This window comes from Neopsephotus bourkii, unplaced genomic scaffold (genome assembly GCF_033783945.1).
Source record: "Neopsephotus bourkii isolate Nb327-2 ecotype Australia unplaced genomic scaffold, CSIRO-AGI_Nbou_v1 NB_1493, whole genome shotgun sequence".
Taxonomy (NCBI): Eukaryota; Metazoa; Chordata; class Aves; order Psittaciformes; family Psittacidae; genus Neopsephotus; species Neopsephotus bourkii.
In genome coordinates, this window is record NW_026901969.1 from 6697692 (window position 1) to 6717448 (window position 19757).

General features: G+C 43.6%; 2 protein-coding genes across 3 annotated transcripts; both read right to left on the reverse strand.

The window, feature by feature from the left end:
• Nucleotides 1–25: 25 nt before the first annotated feature.
• Nucleotides 26–9090, reverse strand: GLIPR1 (GLI pathogenesis related 1). 2 transcript variants are annotated; one of them, XM_061369411.1, is made up of 6 exons: nt 8749–9090; nt 5286–5471; nt 3113–3222; nt 2057–2139; nt 886–912; nt 26–802 (listed from the first exon to the last, which is right to left on the reverse strand). In XM_061369411.1, exons 1-6 carry the CDS (start codon nt 8926–8928, stop codon nt 651–653), a joined length of 738 nt encoding a protein of 245 aa, XP_061225395.1. In that variant the 5' UTR covers nt 8929–9090; the 3' UTR covers nt 26–650. The 2 variants fall into 2 exon arrangements, with proteins under 2 accessions (XP_061225395.1, XP_061225394.1); XM_061369410.1 differs by having other exon boundaries at nt 5226–5471; nt 8749–9086.
• Nucleotides 9091–10585: 1495 nt separating this feature from the next.
• LOC133220948 (glioma pathogenesis-related protein 1-like) lies at nt 10586–18280 on the reverse strand. Its single transcript, XM_061369412.1, has 6 exons — nt 16850–18280; nt 14475–14720; nt 13954–14066; nt 13129–13211; nt 11848–11874; nt 10586–11762 (listed from the first exon to the last, which is right to left on the reverse strand). The coding sequence occupies exons 1-6, from the start codon at nt 17027–17029 to the stop codon at nt 11536–11538; spliced, it is 876 nt and encodes a 291-aa protein (XP_061225396.1). The 5' UTR covers nt 17030–18280; the 3' UTR covers nt 10586–11535.
• Nucleotides 18281–19757: the final 1477 nt, after the last annotated feature.

The window sequence follows — 19757 nt, forward strand, 5'->3', positions numbered from 1 at the left end:
ACCAGGAAAGATATCTAATGATAGTGATATCTAATCATATGTAAACACAGGTGAAACTGTATCTTGGCACAGATGACGTGTTTAAAACCAAATCCTAAGCAAAGATAATTCAGTGGCCCCAGTGCAGGGCAAATGGGAAATACATTGCCTGCTCCAGGATGCAAATGCCAGAGCTCCCAAAGGTCCAAAAAGTCCTTAAAAATAAGTATAAATAAAAACCTTTCCAGGCTGCTCTGCATCTTGCTGGAGGAACATCCAAGAAAAGAGGACAAGAGGAATGAGAGAGGGGAGAGTTCTGCCTGGGGCCAGGCTCCTGGCCTGGGCACCCTCCAGCCGTCTCTAAGAGAGCGTGTTGGACACCTGCCTGTGCCTCAGTGTGCTGCCTGGGCAGTGTGCTCCCCCACCCACCGGGTCCTGTTCACACCACTCCACTAAATACATGAGTGATTTAAAACCAGTTACTGGCTCTGAACAGTGAGAAAGCTGCTTATCAGCTCTCCCAGCTGCTGCCTGCAGCAAAGGTGCTAATTCTGTACCTCTGAATCACCTTTGGAGGCAAACAATGTCTCTATCAATCTTTGTGCTGCTGGTAACTTATGTGCATGGAAGGGATGAGTTGACCCAAGTACTCTTGTCGCCTTCTGCCTGTGTCACTCACTGGCAGGTATTACAGACCAGTATTTTGGTAGGAGCCAGGTGGCCAGAATTGTCAGTATAAGGAGTAATGGCCTTAAAGCAATAATGATGATACAGTACTCATCACATGGAGATCTGTCCCACTCTGGATACCACTTGGAATCACCTATGGACAAAACAAGTTACTTGTTTTCAAGTATAACTGTACCAAGGACAACACTTGGAAGTAATAATTCTGGGGGTACTTACTAATGACTTTGTCACGCTCTGCATTTCCTGGAGAGAGAAAAGAAGTGAACGTAAGCAAACGTACACATTAAAACCAATTTGAGCCTAAACAGGGAATGAAATGTGAACATCAGGACGGCCTCACAAAACAGCTGTGGGAGCTGTGCTTATTTCCAGGAAGAAGCAAAAACCCAGTGACTTTGTGAGAGCCTGCAATGGCTCCCAGGCTTTGCTGAGGAGCACTTGATCACACTATGCTGACTTCTCCCACCACTGTCTGGCCTAGAGAAAACTCACTCCCCAGGGTGTGCTTCCCAGGATCTCTTTGCCTTTTGGCCAGTGCTTTGTATGTAAGATCCTCAACCTGCAGCTAACATTCAACAGCCCCATGCGTCAGGGACTCCCCCTCATTCCTGCAGTGCTGGTGTTTTAATGTCACCTTCCCACTCTGTTAGTTCACCTGAGGTCAACTACTGGGAAATGTGTGACTCGAACCTACCCTCGGCTCTCTCAATCAGATGTCCACAGCACAGTGCCTTGACTCTGCGGGTATTGCAGAAGGTCTTCTCCCCTCCTGACTCCAGCCATCGCAGAGCCAACTGGAGGAGTTTCAGGTGGTCTGCTAGGGACTCGGGCTGAGCACCGTGTCCCATGAAGGGCATGTCACCCTGGCTCTCTCCTGGTGCTTAGGGGAAAGCAGATGGCCAGGCTGATGTTCACTGGAGCAAGCAGCTTTGCCAGTACCATGGCAGCTCCTCCCTCCCACAGTCGCACAGTAGGGGCAAGGCTTGCCTGGACTTGCACCAGCTCAAGCCACAGCTCATGCACCACATAATAACCTGGAGCCCCTAGGAGGGGATGTGTATCCCTTTCTGTGATTCCCATTTCTGCAGGCAGTAACTTTTTGCGGAGTAATAACATCTTAAACTGCAGCTATTCTATCTCCTGTAGCATACTCTCCAGCACGCAAAAAGCATACCCCATCCTGTCACTCCCTGGGGTAGAAAACAGGATCTTGCCAGTGTTCTCCTGTCTCTTTGTGCATCACTGCTCGGTTGGCTTCTGACTGCAGTTTTCCAGGCTATCTTTAGGATGAAGAGGGCACTGTGCCTGCCTCCTGCCAGTATCTTTTTGTGTGCTCTTTCCCTTTCTACGTGTGCTTGGGGAGGAGGGCTGGTTGTCCTCTACTTACGACACAGCTGGTTAATGCACTGCTCGCCATTGCAGTCACTGCATGCTGCTCCTGTCTTGTATGGGCGCACTGGGTAATTCCCACTACAAAGGAAAGAAACACTGCTTTCAAACTGCCCTTGGGAGAAAAGTGTGAGCACCTACCACTAATTAGTTTTAACCTGGGTTTTGCTTCCCTTGTGACTGCACAAGACATGCAGTAAAGCAGAAAAGGTTAAGTGTAATGGGGCACCCTGTCATTTCAGAACCTGGAGACAGCAGTATTGCAAACCTGGGGGTTAAAACAGACTAAAAGGTGGGTGATTTATGTGTAGAGACTGCAGGCTCTCAGAGCTGACTCTGGCTATGGGAACAAAAGCAGGTTTAGTTACCTGTGTATGTGAGTATTCAACCTTGAAGAGGAATCTCTGGTGCTGGAGAATCTTTCATAGGTATTGATTTCATCCATTTGTTGGTAAATATTTTTATGAGAGATGCACGTCTTCCCCTGCTTCCCACCTCTGCCAGCAGCACGAGTGGCACCAGCTACCACCCCGGCTGGGTAGCCTGCTGACTATGCATATGAAGGACCTCTGGATAAGATTTTGCCTGGAGAAGTCCCAGCCCTCAGCTGCTAAGACAGCAGCTGGAAGCATTGCACTCTTCAATATGTATCCAAACCATTGACCCAGAGGCTTCATTCTGCAGGTGCATGTGGAAATGTTTTCAGACATTTGGCTTGCACCTTAGCTGATACAATCTGTCTGGGGCCATCTTGGCACTCAAGAACAAGAGATTCATTTTCAACTGATTAATTCAGTATTTTCATGTCAGCATCTTATATTTAACCCCTTCTACCAGTGCCACTGCTTTTTTTGCTCCAATATATGGCCCTCAACCAACAAAGAAAAAGCTGGTTGGATAGAGATGTACCTCTTTCCCTATTTTGGGGACCATTTCCTACCACAAAAGACATGAATAGATGGACTGATCTAATAAAGTTGCATGTTGTGGGAGGGAAGGGGCAGGACCCAAGAACCCAAGCCCTGTGAAATGGTATTCGTAATGAAAACCTTACGCTGGCCCGTAGTTGCAGATGAAGTGTGCTGCGTTGGTTATGGAGGAGTATGCCACCCTGGGACAGAAGTGGACAGCACAGCCAACCTTGTAGCTTGTAGCCCAAACAATCTGCAAAGACAGATGGTACACTGGTCACAAAGGCTTTGCTTCAGCATCTGAAGCTTTCTGGAAATGACTTGCCTTCCTCTGTGTCACAGTGAATCAGCTGAGGAGCACTCCTTGGGCAGGCTTCATGGGGAAAAGCAGCAGTGATGGATCTTGAAATCACAGCTTGTTCTGAAAAATGCCTGATTGTTTTGCCCTATTTGCTAGATATTGTTAAAATGAGTCTGAAAGGAAGAATAACTGTAACAGGCAGTTTTCCTTTCTTCCAAAGGAGAAGGTGAAATTTGTCTCCTTTGCTTCAAGGTAATCCATCAGTTTTCTGTCTTTCCTGCTGTGGGAGATCAGATCAAATCTGTGCAGAAAGGCTGTGTGATCTGCTATAGTTCAAAAAAGAGGTGATTGCCCCTGTGCTAAATCCAGTGGGGACATATATGCAAATTGGTGGAAGACACTGATGTTATGGGAGGAGCAGGAGGCGCTGCATGTCAGGGCTGTAGACCTGCGTTTCAGCATCACAGCAATGACTAAAATAATCTAGAGGCATCATCTAGCAATCCTCTGTCTACCAGAAGCTGGGCAGTTCAATTCAGCATCCTATACCCAACTCAAAGATTACAGTGCAACCAAATATTGCAGTCCTGGAGACAAAAACCCCATGAAGCAGAGGGGAGACGAGGGCACAGCCGTACCTGAGGATGATACAACAGCAGCAATGACTGAGATGTAGAGAGATCCTGGCAGCACAAAGAGATGAAGACACATGCTCATGTCTCCACTGACTCAAAGGGGTGGCCTGGCCTTTCTGTTTGTGCCTTTTTGGTGCCAGCTCTGGGAAAAAGGAACAATCCTCAGGCTCCTGAGGGTGTTCTCAGTGCAGTGGCAGAGCAGAGGCTGCCCTTGGCGTCAGCCATAGACATCTACATCCCTGAGGACTGTGATTGACCCTCCCCATCCCAAGCGGCTACCAGCTGAGGCATATGCTGAGCAAGTGTTTATGGTAACTACAGTAATTGTACCCGAGAGAAACTCCTCTTTGCCACAGCTGGGAAGAAGGGAGAGAAAAGAGGGGTTCCCTGGAAATGTGGACCCAAGGATGCCTCCCAAAGCTGGTAGACACAGCTTCTGGCTACAGTCACTGTACCGCTGACTCCAAGTGAGAATAACCCTACTTTCTCATTCTCACCCATGCAACCACTTGGGCTGCTCCTCTACAAACAACATGGTAAACAGCCCGGGGCCTTAGTGCAGGTAAGCTGCCTTTCACAGGAGTTTCCAGATGCTCAATCTTGCCTTGTCCTTGTGAGCAAGGTTAAAAGCAACACAGTCACGTCTCCTGCATCCACATACCTTCTCTGCATGCAAGTACGTGCATGTGTTGTTCAGCCACCCCACTGGCTCATCTCTTCAAGTACTAAATGTGTATGTGTGTCTCTGCAGAAAGTATTAAATAGCCTCAGGTATAAATCTAATCCCCAGAGCCACTGTTGCAAGCTGTCCTGCTTTCCCATAGTCATGGTTAGAGATTGCAGGGCTGCATGGCAGGGCACTCCTCTCCCTCACCTGTCCTCTTTCTTTGGGAATCATGGTTGGGAAAAGTGTGCATGTGATGCTTGCAGAGCACTCTACATGCTGGTATTTCCCCAGCCCTTGGCATGTAAAGGCTGCCTGCCAGAGCTGGGACCTCATCCCCCCATGCATTGCAGCCCACAGCCATTGCTGTTGCCTGTTGTTTGGCCACTGCTTGGCTAAATCTGACTGCTTGACGGCTGACCTGTTTTCTTCCTGGAAACAAAATACAACTGTCGTATTGAAAATAATAATAATAATACAGTGACTCTTTTCCCCCCTAAAATGGGGACGTGAGAGGATCTTGTGAGAATATCAGATTTAACACAAGACTACAGCACATGGAAAACAATTCATTGCCTCTTCAACAGAAATTGAGAGTTTCTTTGTCAAAATGGCAACACTGGTTCCTGGTTTAGATAGAGAAGTGCAATACCTACCTGTGTATAGTGGCCGCATGCTCCTCTGCATTTATTGGTGGCATAAGTGTAGGCACTGACCTCGTTGTACCAAGAGGTGATGGCTCCTTGCACAGTAAAAATAGAAAGTGAGCCAGTCCAGAGGTTTTCTCCAACGGGGCTAAACTTGGGGTGAGCCTGCCCTGGCTCTTTCAGGTGCGTATTATGTTCAAACAGGCACTTCTTTGCCCAAGCTTTTGCAGTCTTTGCCAAATCTGGATCCCAACTCTGCAAAATAAAGACAACTGAAAATCATTTGGTACCTTAGCAGTGTGGTAATTCAGAGCAACTTTCAGGAGAAGCTGGCTCTCAGTAGCGTGTATGCTTCGGGTTCATTTGGTTTTGTCTCTGCTGAGACTTCCAGAGCTACATGCCAAATTGTCTTGTAGTTAATTTCTGACTTGAACTTACTCATTAAACTTGCAGAAGTTTTTGGGGTGATGGGTGATCTTGGCTGACTGGTTTGTTGGATGCCAAGAACTGTACATCAGTCAAATACAGTGTTTGGGGTGCAATGTGCATTTCCAGGCTGTGCTGACCATGAGGGAATGTTAATGTAATTTAAACAGTGAATTTACAGGACATCTGGAGATTGGGGTGTATGCTTACCACCAATCAGACTGGAGTCTCATGCAGCCTCATGCATTAAGGCTATTGCTTTCAGGTCAGTTCACAAGCACACGTGTATTTTTGAGACAGTTTAAACTCAGCCCCTTGGTTTGCATCTTTGTGTTCAGTGGCTTCAAATGTTAGTGATGAATTCATACTTGTGGAATGACTAATTCACTTGCTATTCAATCCTACAGAAAGTGCCCATTTAAGCAATTGAATTATGTAAGTGTCTTTTGTTTGCATTGGAGGTGGTGTCTGGTTTTGCTGTGTTTTCTTGTACGCACAACTTGATTGAGCAAATACAGAATTGTGTCTCCTGGAAAATGCAGTTCCACAAGTGCACGTCCGTAGCTCTTGTTGCAATTTGTGTCTTGTAAATGAAGTTGTTCAGCACTGCTGAACTGTTTTAGGTTGGACTTTAAAAGACACCTTTTTTATTTCTCCTTTTCTATATGGATCAAAATATCTCCCTTGCTTCTGCAAACAATAGAATGACTGGAGAAATTGCTTTGAATGGATCAGTAACAATGACTAAGGAAAAGTTAGTTATTATTGGTTAATAATAATTTTAAAGGTAAGTTAGTAAGTTTAAATGTACTTTTCTGAGTGAATGCTTAAAGTGGCTGAGAGTTGAAAAAGCAGTGTGCAGAAACTGATACTTCAGGGTGATCTTTAGTTTAACTCTGCTTATGAAACTTCATTTATGCAAAAAGATAGGACTAAACTGATGCACAGAACAGGGAGGTCTGCATACAGATATCATTGCTATTTAAGAAAATAGTAATTACAGGTTTTTCTTCTAATGAATTATTTCTCAGTTTTGGTTGTATAACTCAGGTGAGCTCCCTTTTGAATTAGGCAGGGAAAATTGAATGTGTGAAAAGCGATGTGAGGCATCTCTCAAAGGAGACTGTAGTGAAGCCCTAATGAAACTGGTGAGACTCTTTGTGCTGATTTTGATGAGCCTTGGAACAGACCTAAGCAATGCTTTGGGTGAATGGGAAAGGGGTAACACTGGTCAGGTAAAAAAAAGTCAGATCAGCATTCTCATAATAAATGTATTACAAATACAGATGGTTGGGCTTTGTTACTTGCAGTTAAAGGGGTTTCTGTCCTGTATTTTCTTTTAAAAACTGTTTTTCCACAAGATGGAAATGCTTTGAGTTCACATGGAAAGGCTTCATTTTTATACATCTAGGTGGACAGTTATCGGCAGCAAATAGAAGTTCCCTGTGAAAGAGAGACGTCTTCTTTTCATTTTTGAAGTGCTAAAGGCCACTCAAAAATGAAGAAATCTGCTGTTTTCAATTCCAATGCTTTTACTTTTGTAACAGATTTTATCATGTATTATGCCACTTTCTCCATGTTAAATTCTTCCTGGGAGAGGTCATAATTAAGATTGGGGGCGGGGGGGTTGCAGTTTAAAAGAAACTTACCATGATTTCTTATTTTACTTGTAATAATCTTCATTTGTTGAAGCTTTTTTTCTTGCTATTTTTTTCAGATTTCAGTTCTTTAATTTTTCAAAAGGAAAAATTAGGCATAATTTAAAAATATGACTATTGCTTTTTTAATACATCCTTACATCCTAGCAAGATTTTGTTAGTACAGGGCTAGTAAAGCAATCCAGAAAACTGAGTGTGGAGCTATATGTACTGGGAGTTCAGGACGCCCAGCAGAAGAAAGCTGAAGTAAAAGATACATCTAGAAAAGAAACGGAATTGTTTCCTGTCAGGCTTGCAACTGGAGCCTGCTCACTGCTCAGTTACCCCTCCCCAATGGGCACTTCTTTGTTAGTGTTTGACAACCAGAAATGGTAAATGAGCTTTAACTTTGGTTGGGGTGTTGCTAATTACAGATGTGGTTATGTCCTCTTCTGGTGGTGACCATGCGAGATAGCAAGGAAGAGGAACAGAATGAAAGAGATCAGAATTAGGACAGCCACAGAATCATAGAACCATAGAATGGTTGAGGTTAGAAGCAACCTTGAAGATCATCCGCTTCCAAGCCCCCTGCCATGGGCAGGGACAATTGCTATGGTCCATCTGAGAGATCTGTGATTATCCCAAGGAGAAACACAGAAATCTCAGGTATTACCCAGTCAAAACACAAAAGGTGATGGATGTTGCAAGAGGCAACTCCCAAGCTACTGGAATGTAACATCTCACAAATCAGAGCCGGGCTTCAGCCATAAGCCTAGCTTTATGCACACAGCTTCCTCCTTGCTGGCTTTTCTATGTGCCACCCATCAGGGAGACAAGTGTCACGAGCCCTCTGACATGAGAGGTGGCCACTTTTGGGTGTATTTTGAATTACAACAGGCTATTTTTTGCATGGTGGCTGCAGATACTGCCTCCTGATGTGGACAGGGAGAAGGCAGGGTTGTAGAGCGATGTGGGACCTGATGCCTCCAGCACTTACTCCTGATGTATGTTGCTTTTTCGCTTCCCCTGCAGCCCCAGTACCTAGGAACAGCTGCTCCATTAGCTCAGCCCGTGAGAGCCTTGCAAGGAAAGCTTAAAGAAAGCTCTCCAAGAGACTTTTTGGCAACAGTCTGTGCCCATGCTGACTCAAGTATGAAAGGTTGTGCTTAAGTCTGCACATAAATTACACCATGGGCTGTCGAGGCTTTTCACAGTACAAAACACTGAGGGTTGAAATCTTGGGTTTCAAATGAGGAAATTAATCCAGGCAAAATTATACACAAACCCGAGTGCATAAAACCACCTGATAATCAGAGCCTTTTTCTCTGCTTTAAAAAGAAGCAGTGCTTCTTTTTATGATCTATGGTTCTATGATGTATGAGCTCTATGATCCCAGGAGGTTGCTTTAAGAAGTGTAAGCACAATCACAATGCTACACACTTGCATGTAAGTCATGAAGATCTCCTTACCATGTAGAGCATGTTGCTGGCCGATGGATTCACGCCGGACCGGAATCTGTTATGGGTTTGCACACATTCCTTAATAAACTCTGCATCTCCAACATCAGGCAATGTCTGTGGTCCGTATGAGTCAGAGGAAAGACAGAAGTGCAGCAAAGCCAGCACACAAGCAGAAAATCTGCTTGTCATGATGCTCAGTCTCTGGTCTGTCCAGCTTTAAGAGCAGAATGCTTCAGAGGTGGTTTTAGCCCCACAGCAGCGTTTTGCTTGGATGGCTTGTGGGCTGGACTTATCTTAGCCATGGTAATTGAATATGGCTTTGTTGCAGGAAATGAGTCACATTTCACCAGCACTGCTGCAAGAATGAGGAAATTAAGCTACAAGTTCACATCAGAGCTGTGGCAGCTTTGTCTCTCTTTTCTTTCTTCTTTCTTCAGCTGTGATGGGTAAGCTTCTGTCCTGTCTTCTGGGCTTGTTTTTGTTTTATTTGCTCCTAACATCCCATCTGTAGCAATCATTATGGAGTTTGGAGAGTTTTGGATAAATTTTCTGCTTTTCATTAAAATAGAATTGCTGTTACGGCTGTTACTCTTATGAAAAATGCTATGAGAAATAACTGAACTTTTACTACAGTATGAATAGTCACTTTTGTTGTACATGGAGTTATTGGAGGGGTATGTTTGGCTGAGAACCACAGTTTAAATATGCTGCACTTACTGATGGGTTTGTCCTGTGATCACATCCTTGTGCCATGTGCTATCAAGCTTCAGCAATTCGTAATTAGTTTCCTGTAACCCAAGTCCCCAGCTGAGTTGGATGCTGTGAAAGTTGGTGCTGTCTTGTGCTGGGTGCCCAGTACCCACACTGGGTTTCACAGCCAGGAGTTGGGAGCCAATGTCCCATGCATGTTACCTCAGGTGCCCAACAGTCCCTGCTCAGACCCACCACGCACCCCCCCCCCCTCTCCTCTTCTTCTTTACACTGCCCTTGACTATCACCTGTCCATCAAGCTCAGGCCCCTTCCCACCGTCCCAACCTGTACATCTCTGTGGGAATGAGGTTGTAGTTCTTTTCACTTCAGGTTCATCTAAGGAACACCTTTGAACACCTGGGTGCAGGTCCCAGCTATCACTTCTGCACATGCATTCCTGGGGGCTGGGGCTGGTGGCAAGGCCACATTCAGCACACATTAGGTCCTGTGTGTCACACACTGCCTGCTGTTCCTGGGGAGACTCATTACAGATGAAAATACTCTCTGAGGGAATCACGGATGAGAAACACTTTGTTCGCATCTCCCCTACACACCCCTTTTTAGAGCTGAATGATGTGGTGTGTTGACCCCTGTCAGCAGCCAAGCACCCACACAGCCATTCACTCACTCCCCTCTTCCCAGAAGGATGGGGGTAGAAAAGAGGAAGAAAAGTGAGAATATTCATGGGGCAGGATAAAGACAGTTTAATGAGTGTGGAAAGAGGAGGCAGGAAACAAGCAAACAAATCCCACCAGGTGATGTTCAGGAAATCACTCACACCCCCCAAAGGCAGACTGATGCCCAGATAGTCTCTGAGCAGTGGACACCCTGGAAGCCAGCCCTCCACATTTCTTCTTTCTCTATGGCAGATTTTGCTGTGTGTGTGTGTGGTGGTTGTTTTGTTTGTTTGCTTGGTTCTAAACACAGTGTTATATGGCATAGAATATCCCTTCAGAGAATTCAGGTCTGCCATCCCAGCCATGCCCCCTCCCAAACACTTTCCCAACCCCAGCCAATTCGCTGTTGGTACATATAAAAGATGGCAGCAGACAGGAACTGAGAGTTGTGAAATTAAATATGTATAGCTTTAAATACTGATAGCAGAGTTATGCATTGCTAGTACCAGCCAGCATCTCTTAGCTTGAAAAACAGGTGTGTTTCCCTTACTAGCAAATGTATACAGGAATGATAGGGGTTGAAAGTAAAATGTCTCTAAATCCAAAATGAATCTATCACTCAACAGTCTGGTCTTTTTTAATGAGGCTGAGATCTCCCATTTCTGAACCAGAGGCTGTCCTGGGCCTATTTCATCTCCCCCCTGTTGTTTTTCCTCCCTGCTCCCCCACCTTCCCTGTCTGCAAGCTCAGCATGGCTGTCATCCAGATTTTGTATTTCAGATTTTGTCACCATCTCACATCCTAAAATTAAGCTCTCCCCATTAACACCCCATCTTAGTCCTTGTTCTCTCAACTTCCCCTGGTATTGTAGCTATGGAGGACAGAGCTTAACTCCAGGAGGAGGGGAACAGAATAGTACACCTGACAATAGAGTAACTTTAATGAAGACTGATATATACACATAGGCTAAACATAGTAAAAGACAAGCTTTACTCCTTCTGTTCATAAGTAATACATATAGTTAGATCTCCATGATCTGGGGAAAACAATGTTTGGGATAATTTAAGGTTAATGGAGATGAGTTATTGCTTCTTTTTGATACAGTCTGCCACTTCAGACATGTCTTTGTGATGCCCCAGGTTTCCAGGAGGCTTGTTAGCATGTATAGTAATATATAGTCTCTGTGGTCCCTCTAGCAATCTACTCCTGAACCAGATATAAATGGCTTGTACAGACACAGAAGCATAGCATAGAAGCTACTGCCAATAAATTATGCTAACTCTGCCTTCAGTGGAGAAGCAGCCTTTTCTATGGTGGATAAATATCATTAGGATAATGGAGAGATGACCAAGTGTTTTTTTTATATGTGTGCAATTCTCTGAGAGTGATATAGAACAGTAATTTCACTATTAGTACCTTAATTGATCATTACTCATTAAAAAACGTATGTGGAAACCACTTTTGTACTAAAAGAACAGCACCAGTACTCAGTACCAAAAACAGTGGTCTTAAAATCGAAACACAAAGACAGTATTGGTCACAAGAGGGATGCGGCTGCTCAGCAGGTGGGATGTGGGGTGGTGCTGGAGGCCTGGGGGGCCGGGGCCGTGGCGGCTGGGGCTGTGTATCCCAGTCCGGATGCCAGTAGGCATAATCTAAAACAGTGAAGAAACAGGCATTAAGACTCATCAAACTTAGCCATACTTACAGGAAAGCAATTAAGAACAACTTGATACGTACTTATCAGCTTCTCACGTTCTGTATTTGCTGAAAAGAGATCAGAAGAGGAAATGAATGTGAGTATTGCTAGGTGGTGGCTCTTAATGTAAAGAGTAAGCCATTGCTAGTGCCTGGCTCACTGCAGTGATGATGCCAGTTAGTGCCTAAAACATCCTTCAAGGAGGAAGCATGCCAACAAGAGCAGGCTCCTGGCTGGCATGGGGCTCTTATTTTTCATTAAATTACAAGAGATGCAGGAAAGAGGCAGCTGTGTCAGGAAGAATTTGTGTCATGGGAAGGAGGGAATAGCAAATAAAAACAAACCATGGAATTTATGTAAAATTGATAAACCAAATTTAAATAGTTACAGACAAATATAACTACTAGGTTTTTCACAAAAGTACACCTTTACTAAGAGCTTTGATGTATTTGCAGGATTGCCTATGTGCATCCTATCGGGACTGCTGATTTGCCTTATAGGAGAACATGGCAAAATGGGTTGTAGGAGCTCTCTTCCTCCTCACACTCCCCCTAGTCTTTGAGATGTTCCTAGTTTTCCTGTGATGCATCAGTCTGAGACCTCAAGATGAGTCAGCCAGGATATCACAGAAGGAAATATGAGTACCAAATGCTCAATTATTTCTACAGTTGAAGCTATTTGGAGCCTGAATTGTAGAGACCATCCTTATTAAACCTCTGTATAGAATTCATATTTGATTTCAGACATTGTTGCATGTCCTTTAATCTCTGTTTATTTAAAACACTATTTCTGACTAGTCTGGGACTAGGTGTAATGACATAAAGGTCCACAGCTGCAAACTGCTGTGGAAAAACAAGCTCTCACTGCTATAGTTCAGAATATTGCAGAAGTTAGAAATAAGTGCGCTTTTCAGTATAGTGTTGTCATTGATTCAGAACTATAATCTCCTGGAAAACGTGACAGGACAAACTAAACAAGCAAGAAAGCAGAAGTTAAATATACAATTTATATTTAATATAAGGGGATATTTGTCAGGGCTAGAGTTTTAGCTTTGACGTCCTGATCAGATAAAAGGCAGGCAGCAGTCTACCTGATTCCTTTCATCAGAAACTTTGGTTTCTACCTCTAAGAGCCTTCAACAGAGAAGTACTTCAATTCATTCCTTCTTATACTATTCTTACCAGGGTTTGGTACAGCTGTTCTGTGCTGTGCTGCAGACCCACTATGTACTTACTACAAATCATCTCATCGTCATATTTCCACTCATAATTATGCCACTTTTATTTCTATTCAACTTTCTTAGTTGATCACTTTGGTCTTACCACAGAGCTTGTCTACACACTTATCGCTGCTGCATCCACTGCATGGTTGCCCTACTTTATATGGTTTTCTTGGGTAATTCCCCCTGCAAAGCAGAAAAACAGTATTTTGCTAGCTCAGCCATTTGAAAGCAATTTAAATACATGGTTTCATCAGACTGTTAATTTTTCATGACCAGCTATTATGGGGGGAGGAAATCCCTTTATGCGAAACCTGATCACTGCAATTGTTTGAAATTCTTTTAGATCAGAATAAAGCTCTCACTGGCATGGGGAGCAGCTCCCTGGTGCCTCTTGAAATTAATGAGACTTCTCAGGAAGTACCGTATTATTCACTGTAAGCACACAACAGTCTGCCTCTAGTCCCTCCTTTCCCGGCTGTATTTTAAAAGCAAATATGTAAAAGGTAAGCGCAGAAATTGCAGGGTATGAGATAAACGAGAAGACTGACTGATTTCTTCAACTGAAATGTCTTGTTTGAAGCTTGGGTGGGGCCACAGAAAGATGTAATCTTGCTGAAGCGGAAAGCTTGCACCTTTTCCTGCAGAGACTGAACTGATTTTGTTCCACCATCTGGGTTATGGTGAGTGCTCTCAGCTATGTTCTGCGCTCCTGCCTTTTTAGAAAGGGATTTTCTGCAGCTGTGGCTATACCCAGCAGCTCCTGCTCTCAATGGCTGGGGGAAGCTTCCCTTGAACTGATGGCATCTTCTCAAGTTTGTTACAGCTGCTCCCATCATTGTTCCACCTGATACCGGGTCAGTTCTCGGATATTTTAATAATACTAACAATAACAATAGCAATAATGATAATGTAACAAGTAACTTACGCTGGCCCATAGTCACAAACAAAATGTGCTGCTCTGGAAAGTCTTGGAAAATTTTCAACTGTATCGCAGAAGTGAACTGCACAGCCAACTTTGTAACTGTCTGCCCAAACAACCTGAAAGGCAAAGAGAAATGTAATGCACCCATTCAAAGACTGAACATACAGCAGCATTAAGGGAGGAAGGAGAAGGGGAGGATCTCGTGGAAACTCAAAACAGCTGACACAAGGGCAACATCAACAACCCGAACAGCAGCTGAGACAAACGACTGAATGATAAATGCTTTTCCATTTCTTATCTGGCTCCCCTGGAAACATGAAATTGTCATGGGATAATCCCTTTCACCATACAGGAAATAGGACTTGGACATTCCTGGGACTTGGAATATTTATTTCCAATCTCATTCAGCAATAAATCAGGGGTTGTAAAATCTTGCTGTAATTCCTTTCCAGTCTGTTCCATGCCTGTACTTGGATTATCTGTGTAATCATGAGATTATAAATCATTGGGCATATAAGACTTACCTGGGTGTAGTGACCACACATGCCAGTGCACCTGTTGCTGTCAAAATCATAGCTGCTGACTTCGTTAAACCAGTCGCTGAGAGCTGCATCCACAGAGAAAATGGTGGCTGTGCCAGTCCAGATGTTTTCTCCAACAGGGGTAAAGGTGGGGTGCACCCTCCCAGGCATTTTAAGGTAAATGTTGTGCTTAAACTTGCACTTCTTTGCCCATGCTTTGGCAGTCTTAGCTAAAGCAGTGTCCCAGGACTGGAGAAAAGGAAAAAAACGCCCATAATATAACATGCACAGCAGTGACTTAGCTGAATTCAAACATTTTTAAACAGAAACTTGTAAGGATTCTTTTCCCCTTTTCTACTTCCCATCCCTGCATTCACTTGCTTTCTCTGACTTGACATTCCTACTTCCATAACAATTTTTTTTTCTTCTTTCTTCCTTAGATACTGCAGGACATGTAGGATCTATCCGCTGACCTGTGGTATATGGGCTGGACTGCAGTCTGTAAGCTGCTGCACCTGAGAGTAGGTAACTGGGTGAAACTCCCAGCTGTAGAGGGGTGTGAAGGACTTTGCGTCCAGGGACTAGCCCTTTCCCCTTAACACTAAACCAGATAGGAATTCTGCTGAGAAAACTCACTCCCTTCCCCAGCCCCTTTTGCCTCTTCGCTCTTCATTGAGAAGTGTGGCCGAAACAAATTAAAGGCTCACTCCTGTCTCCTGGGTTGAGGAGGAATTATTCTTACCCTGAGTGGTACAGTGAGAATTTGAGAAACCAGTCTGGGAGACTTGCAGAAAGACTTCATGCCACTGAATGACCAGGCAATAACATTGCAGGTAAAAATGTAAAATTCAGTATATAAAAAGTAAGTTAAGGGATGTGTGAGGAAAAAAAAAAGCACAATTTTGACTTTGTGTTCATAATGATAAGTTTGGAGATGGTTATTACCACTTGTAAATCACTATTAAGGAGTAGTCTAAAAACCAAATGAAGTGTTGGATTCCTTGAGGAGGGGTGGCAAATAAAACCAGATATATAATTACACCACTGTGGGAAGTCCTGTTAAATGCTGTGTGCATTAAGAAATGGACACTAGAACTGGAAAGGACGGGGAGAACATGCAGGGTGATGATCATCCTCAAGTATGTAGGGCTTTCATAAAGCAACAAACAGTGCTCTGCAGCTTTGATCAGAGACAGATGGACAGCTTGTGTGAAGTAGGCAAATAAGCAGTTAATTAGTTGCTCCTTCCAATACAAAGACCAGACTATCAAATGAAACTAAGAACAGGTCAAGTCAAATTGAAGGAGATATCTTCACATATCTTGTGCTTAGGTTGTGCAGCTCTCTGCTACACGATGATAGGGATGATAAAAGCTTGCATGAGCTCAAGGCTGAAAAAAAATCATACAAGAAAAATCCATCAAGAGCTTTTAAGTACAATGCTATACCTTTGATTTAAGAGGTTTCTATATATTTATCTTGCTTCTATTCCAGGCTTGTTGGATCTTTGGTCTCAGCAGCTGAGTCTGTTCTTGTGCAGTAGCATTTTAAATGAAACACTGATTTTTAAAATGGCAAATATGAAAATAATAAGTAGTCCAAGCTACCCCTTTTCTGTGAACTTCCTTTCATAGAAATGATTCATACTGTGCATGTGGTTATGCATTTAACTTCCTTTGCAGCTATGCTACTGGAGGGCTCAGAGGAATGACATGAACTGACTGGGGCTACCTCTTTCAGCCTCCTGTCTACCTTTTTCCTTATGTATTCCATCAAACAAGCTGAGACTTATCCATAGTCTGTTCTACTATTCATTGCATTTATAGGAAGCTCTGTCTTCCAGCCAGATATTAATATCCCTACTCTTCAAACTCTGCTACAGCAAATGACAAGCAGGTATCAAGATGGATGTCCTGGCAAATTCCTTTCTTCACCATATTCAAACAAGAGGAGATGCTAAATTTTCAAAAATCCTTTTGTGCTGGTTGCTTATTCAGGAGCTCTTTAATACCAGCTTCCCTGTATGAAACCTGGACTAACATAAAACAGATTACTATCTCTCTTAGAAAGAAGCAAATGAAATGCTGAGAACTGAATACCATTTTTTTTTTTTGCAAGACAGCCCTTTGTTCTGTCTTTTCTTCTGAAGCTTAAAGTAGCAATCCATCCCTAAAAAGGGAATTCCCTTCAAATTATTAACACTTAACAATACTGTGAAAATGAATGTCTTATATTTCTTATGAAGCACTAAGATATATGGTAGGTAAGCCATTGGCAGACGTGAAAAAGAAGAGCACAAAACAAATAAAGAATAAAATGGGCTAAATCAGCAGCACAATCTCTATTGATTTTCAAACAGATCATGAACACCACCTTACCATGCGAAACATGTTGCTGGCTGGTGGATTCACTTTGGACCGAAACATGTTGTGAGCTCTCACGCAGTCTTCAATGAACTTTGCATCTTCTATGTCAGGCAAGGGATATTGTAGATAAGCATGACAGCAAGCAAAGAGATCCAGTAAGAATAATGCAGCAAAGAAAAATGTGATTTTCATAATTCTTCAATGCTTTCAATATTGTTTTTAAGTTTCTAAAAGAAATCAGGTGGAGATAATACTGGCAAGCAGTTCCTCAGAGGGCGTCCTCTGGGTGTGGAAGCACTTGAAACTGTCAAACTAACAGGAAGCAAAATTGCTTCATAAAGTATAGCTCTATCTGACATTATCTGATTGCTTGAAATCACTGGAGGAGCTTCCAGTGCTCCTGGAGAATGGCTATAGGATTAGCACTTCTGTGTAACATTCCAGGACTGATCGCTTCTTGGGGCAGTAGGGTGGTCTGGGCTGGGATTTATATTGTCTCACCAACTGTTCTACAAGCTGGTTGAGGCTTTTTCAAACCTAAACCAAACTGTATAAACATGCAAGAGCATAGGGACAGCCATGTTTTAAAATAAGGTCTTGTGAGTCAGATTTAGGTAGGTTTACAGAGAAAATGTGTTGTAGACTGCAAACTATTCATGAGTCTCACTCTCTGCCCAGTTTTGCAGGTCAGGTCTTATCCTGCTGAACACTTGTGGAAATGATCATTCTGGTGTTGCATGATGGCTTTTCCCTGTTAAATAATAACCTTGATTTGCTTCACAGAGTCTTGTAACAGTCTGTACACCTTATTCAGGCAGGCTGAAGGATGTGTAGCCCTCCAGCACCATCACAGCTACATCTATTCAGGCTATTAACAGGAGGCATATAATGAATTATTTCTGTGTGTATGTGTTTATGGATGACCATGCATTACTAACTCTCCACACCCTCCTCATAGCCCTGCAGTGATTTGTTGACCATTTTCATGAAGGTAGGAACAGCTGTAGGAGGCAAAAGAGCTGGGGGGGGGAAGAGATCCTGGTGCTTTGGATCTTTTGGGGGAGAAACAAAGAGAGGACTTCCAATTATTTTTGTTGGACAGGCTTAACACAGCCCTTACCAATAAACAGTCCTTACAGGCACAAGAGACCTGGACAGAGAGGGAACTGAAAAGTACTATCTTCCCCTTTTCTTTTACAATAGTTTCCTGTATTTTGAAACTCTCCCAGTAAGGTCACCATTTTTTTTCTCTAATAAATTATTTGTTTAAAAAAGACCAAGCTGAAGCAGTCAGTGGGAGGAGACTGGCCACCTTCTCTGTGGCCACAGCAAGCTGGGTACAAGAAGCTTTTGGTACATCAAGGTACTGTCCTTGATGATGTGATAAAAAGATGCTTGCAGCACTACCAGTCATCTCAAACTCTCACCTCCCTTGGCAAGTAAAGAGAAGTAGGGGGTGAAGCACTCACTCTGACACAACCCCAGCCCCAGGCAGCAGCTACACTGGCTTTTAGCTCCTACTGCTTTACCTGCTCCTCTACCAGTGGTTGGCTGTGGCTCCATCAGCCTCAACATGTATGCAATGGTCATGATCTCACCTGCACTTACTAGATCCAACTGCTGACTCTGCCTCCTGGTGTACAGCTAACAGTGCCAAGGTCCCTCGACCTACCAGATGTAGTTTCTGTTCTCTTCTGCTGTCATGGCTTATTCCAGAAACTGTGTCTGGACACTGGCAGAAGTGACAGGGCCCTCAGCTGTGGTGGGACATTTTTCAGTGTACGGGAGGACAGACCCTTGCTGGTGTTGATGATGGCTGGTCAAACTGGGATGGTGAAGCAGATCTCGGGAGGGAGGCTTCTTCCTGTGGCTGCCAATGCCTTCTGTATCACCTGGGGACAGAGGTTGTTTTGTCAGCTGCTTGCTTCTGGGTTACCAAAGACCCTCCATTCTACCATGTGCACTCCTGAAGCCCACAGGGTACCTTCCAGGTGCCACTGGATGTGCCACTCTCCAGGTAATGGAAAGATACTTAGATCAAATTATGACAGTTTACATAATTAGGGTGAACATCCCTCTCCCCTCCTTCCAAACTGAACATAGACAAGCCTGCCTGCAGTTTTGTTCCCTTTGAAAGTCACCTTGCCTCTTTTCTAGATCAGGACCAAGTTCATTTTACTGCCAGTTATTCTTTCTCCAGCTGAGTATTACCTTGAAACTAGGAATTATGTTTTCTCTTTCTTTTTTCTTTCCGAATAATGCCGTACAATCTAAAGCCTTTGGGCAGCTAGATGTAATGTAAACCTATATACTATATATTACAAACACATGCAATTTGCACTCAAACTGCACCATTAATTTAGCAATGCAGTGATCCTGCAGTTATATATGCGTGCAGTTGAAATTCTGTGCTTGGAAGCTGAACCGAGATCTTTATGAAGCAGTAAATCTTGACATACCCAGGATAGCCCAGGTTACAGGAGACTTCCATGAAGAGCTGGCTCTGGCTCCACCTAGTGCTTCTATCCATAATTAAAGCAGAAGCCCAGCCTGCCCTCAAGCATTTGTAAACAATGTTTTCAGAAAAAGAGTTCCAGCCCTTTGCCAGCATTAGTCAGTGGATCTTGTCAAACAGATGAAACTTAAGCTTTGCGATTTGGGTGTTACATTATATTTGTCCGGACAATACAAACGCTGCCTGTCCCTGCACAGATCTCAAGTGAAATTGAGCACAATGAGCTGGGTATGGGCAGGGAGCCATACAGCCCAGTAACTGAAAAGATCCCCATGTTTACACCCCTCCTTCTCACTTTGCACCTGCTTTCAGTTTAAAATGGCTGGAAAAAATAAGGCCTCAGATTTAGATTTCCCTAATTATGATTCAGTCAGAGGACTACAGGTTGGTGGATAACAGACTATT

What these genes read in the sequence shown, in the direction of transcription:
- GLIPR1 (XM_061369410.1), bottom strand. Translation starts at nt 8,928, where the DNA reads ATGACAAGCAGATTTTCTGCTTGTGTGCTGGCTTTGCTGCACTTCTGT. An exon ending in CCAGCAACATGCTCTACATG is followed by an intron (nt 5,472 to 8,748) that starts GTAAGGAGATCT and finishes TTTATTTTGCAG; the next exon opens with AGTTGGGATCCAGATTTGGC. An exon ending in ATCTGCAACTACGGGCCAGC is followed by an intron (nt 2,140 to 3,112) that starts GTAAGGTTTTCA and finishes TTTCCTTTGTAG; the next exon opens with TGGGAATTACCCAGTGCGCC.
- LOC133220948 (XM_061369412.1), bottom strand. Translation starts at nt 17,029, where the DNA reads ATGAAAATCACATTTTTCTTTGCTGCATTATTCTTACTGGATCTCTTT. An exon ending in TGTGTGGTCACTACACCCAG is followed by an intron (nt 14,067 to 14,474) that starts GTAAGTCTTATA and finishes TTTGCCTTTCAG; the next exon opens with GTTGTTTGGGCAGACAGTTA. An exon ending in GTTTGTGACTATGGGCCAGC is followed by an intron (nt 13,212 to 13,953) that starts GTAAGTTACTTG and finishes TCTGCTTTGCAG; the next exon opens with GGGGAATTACCCAAGAAAAC.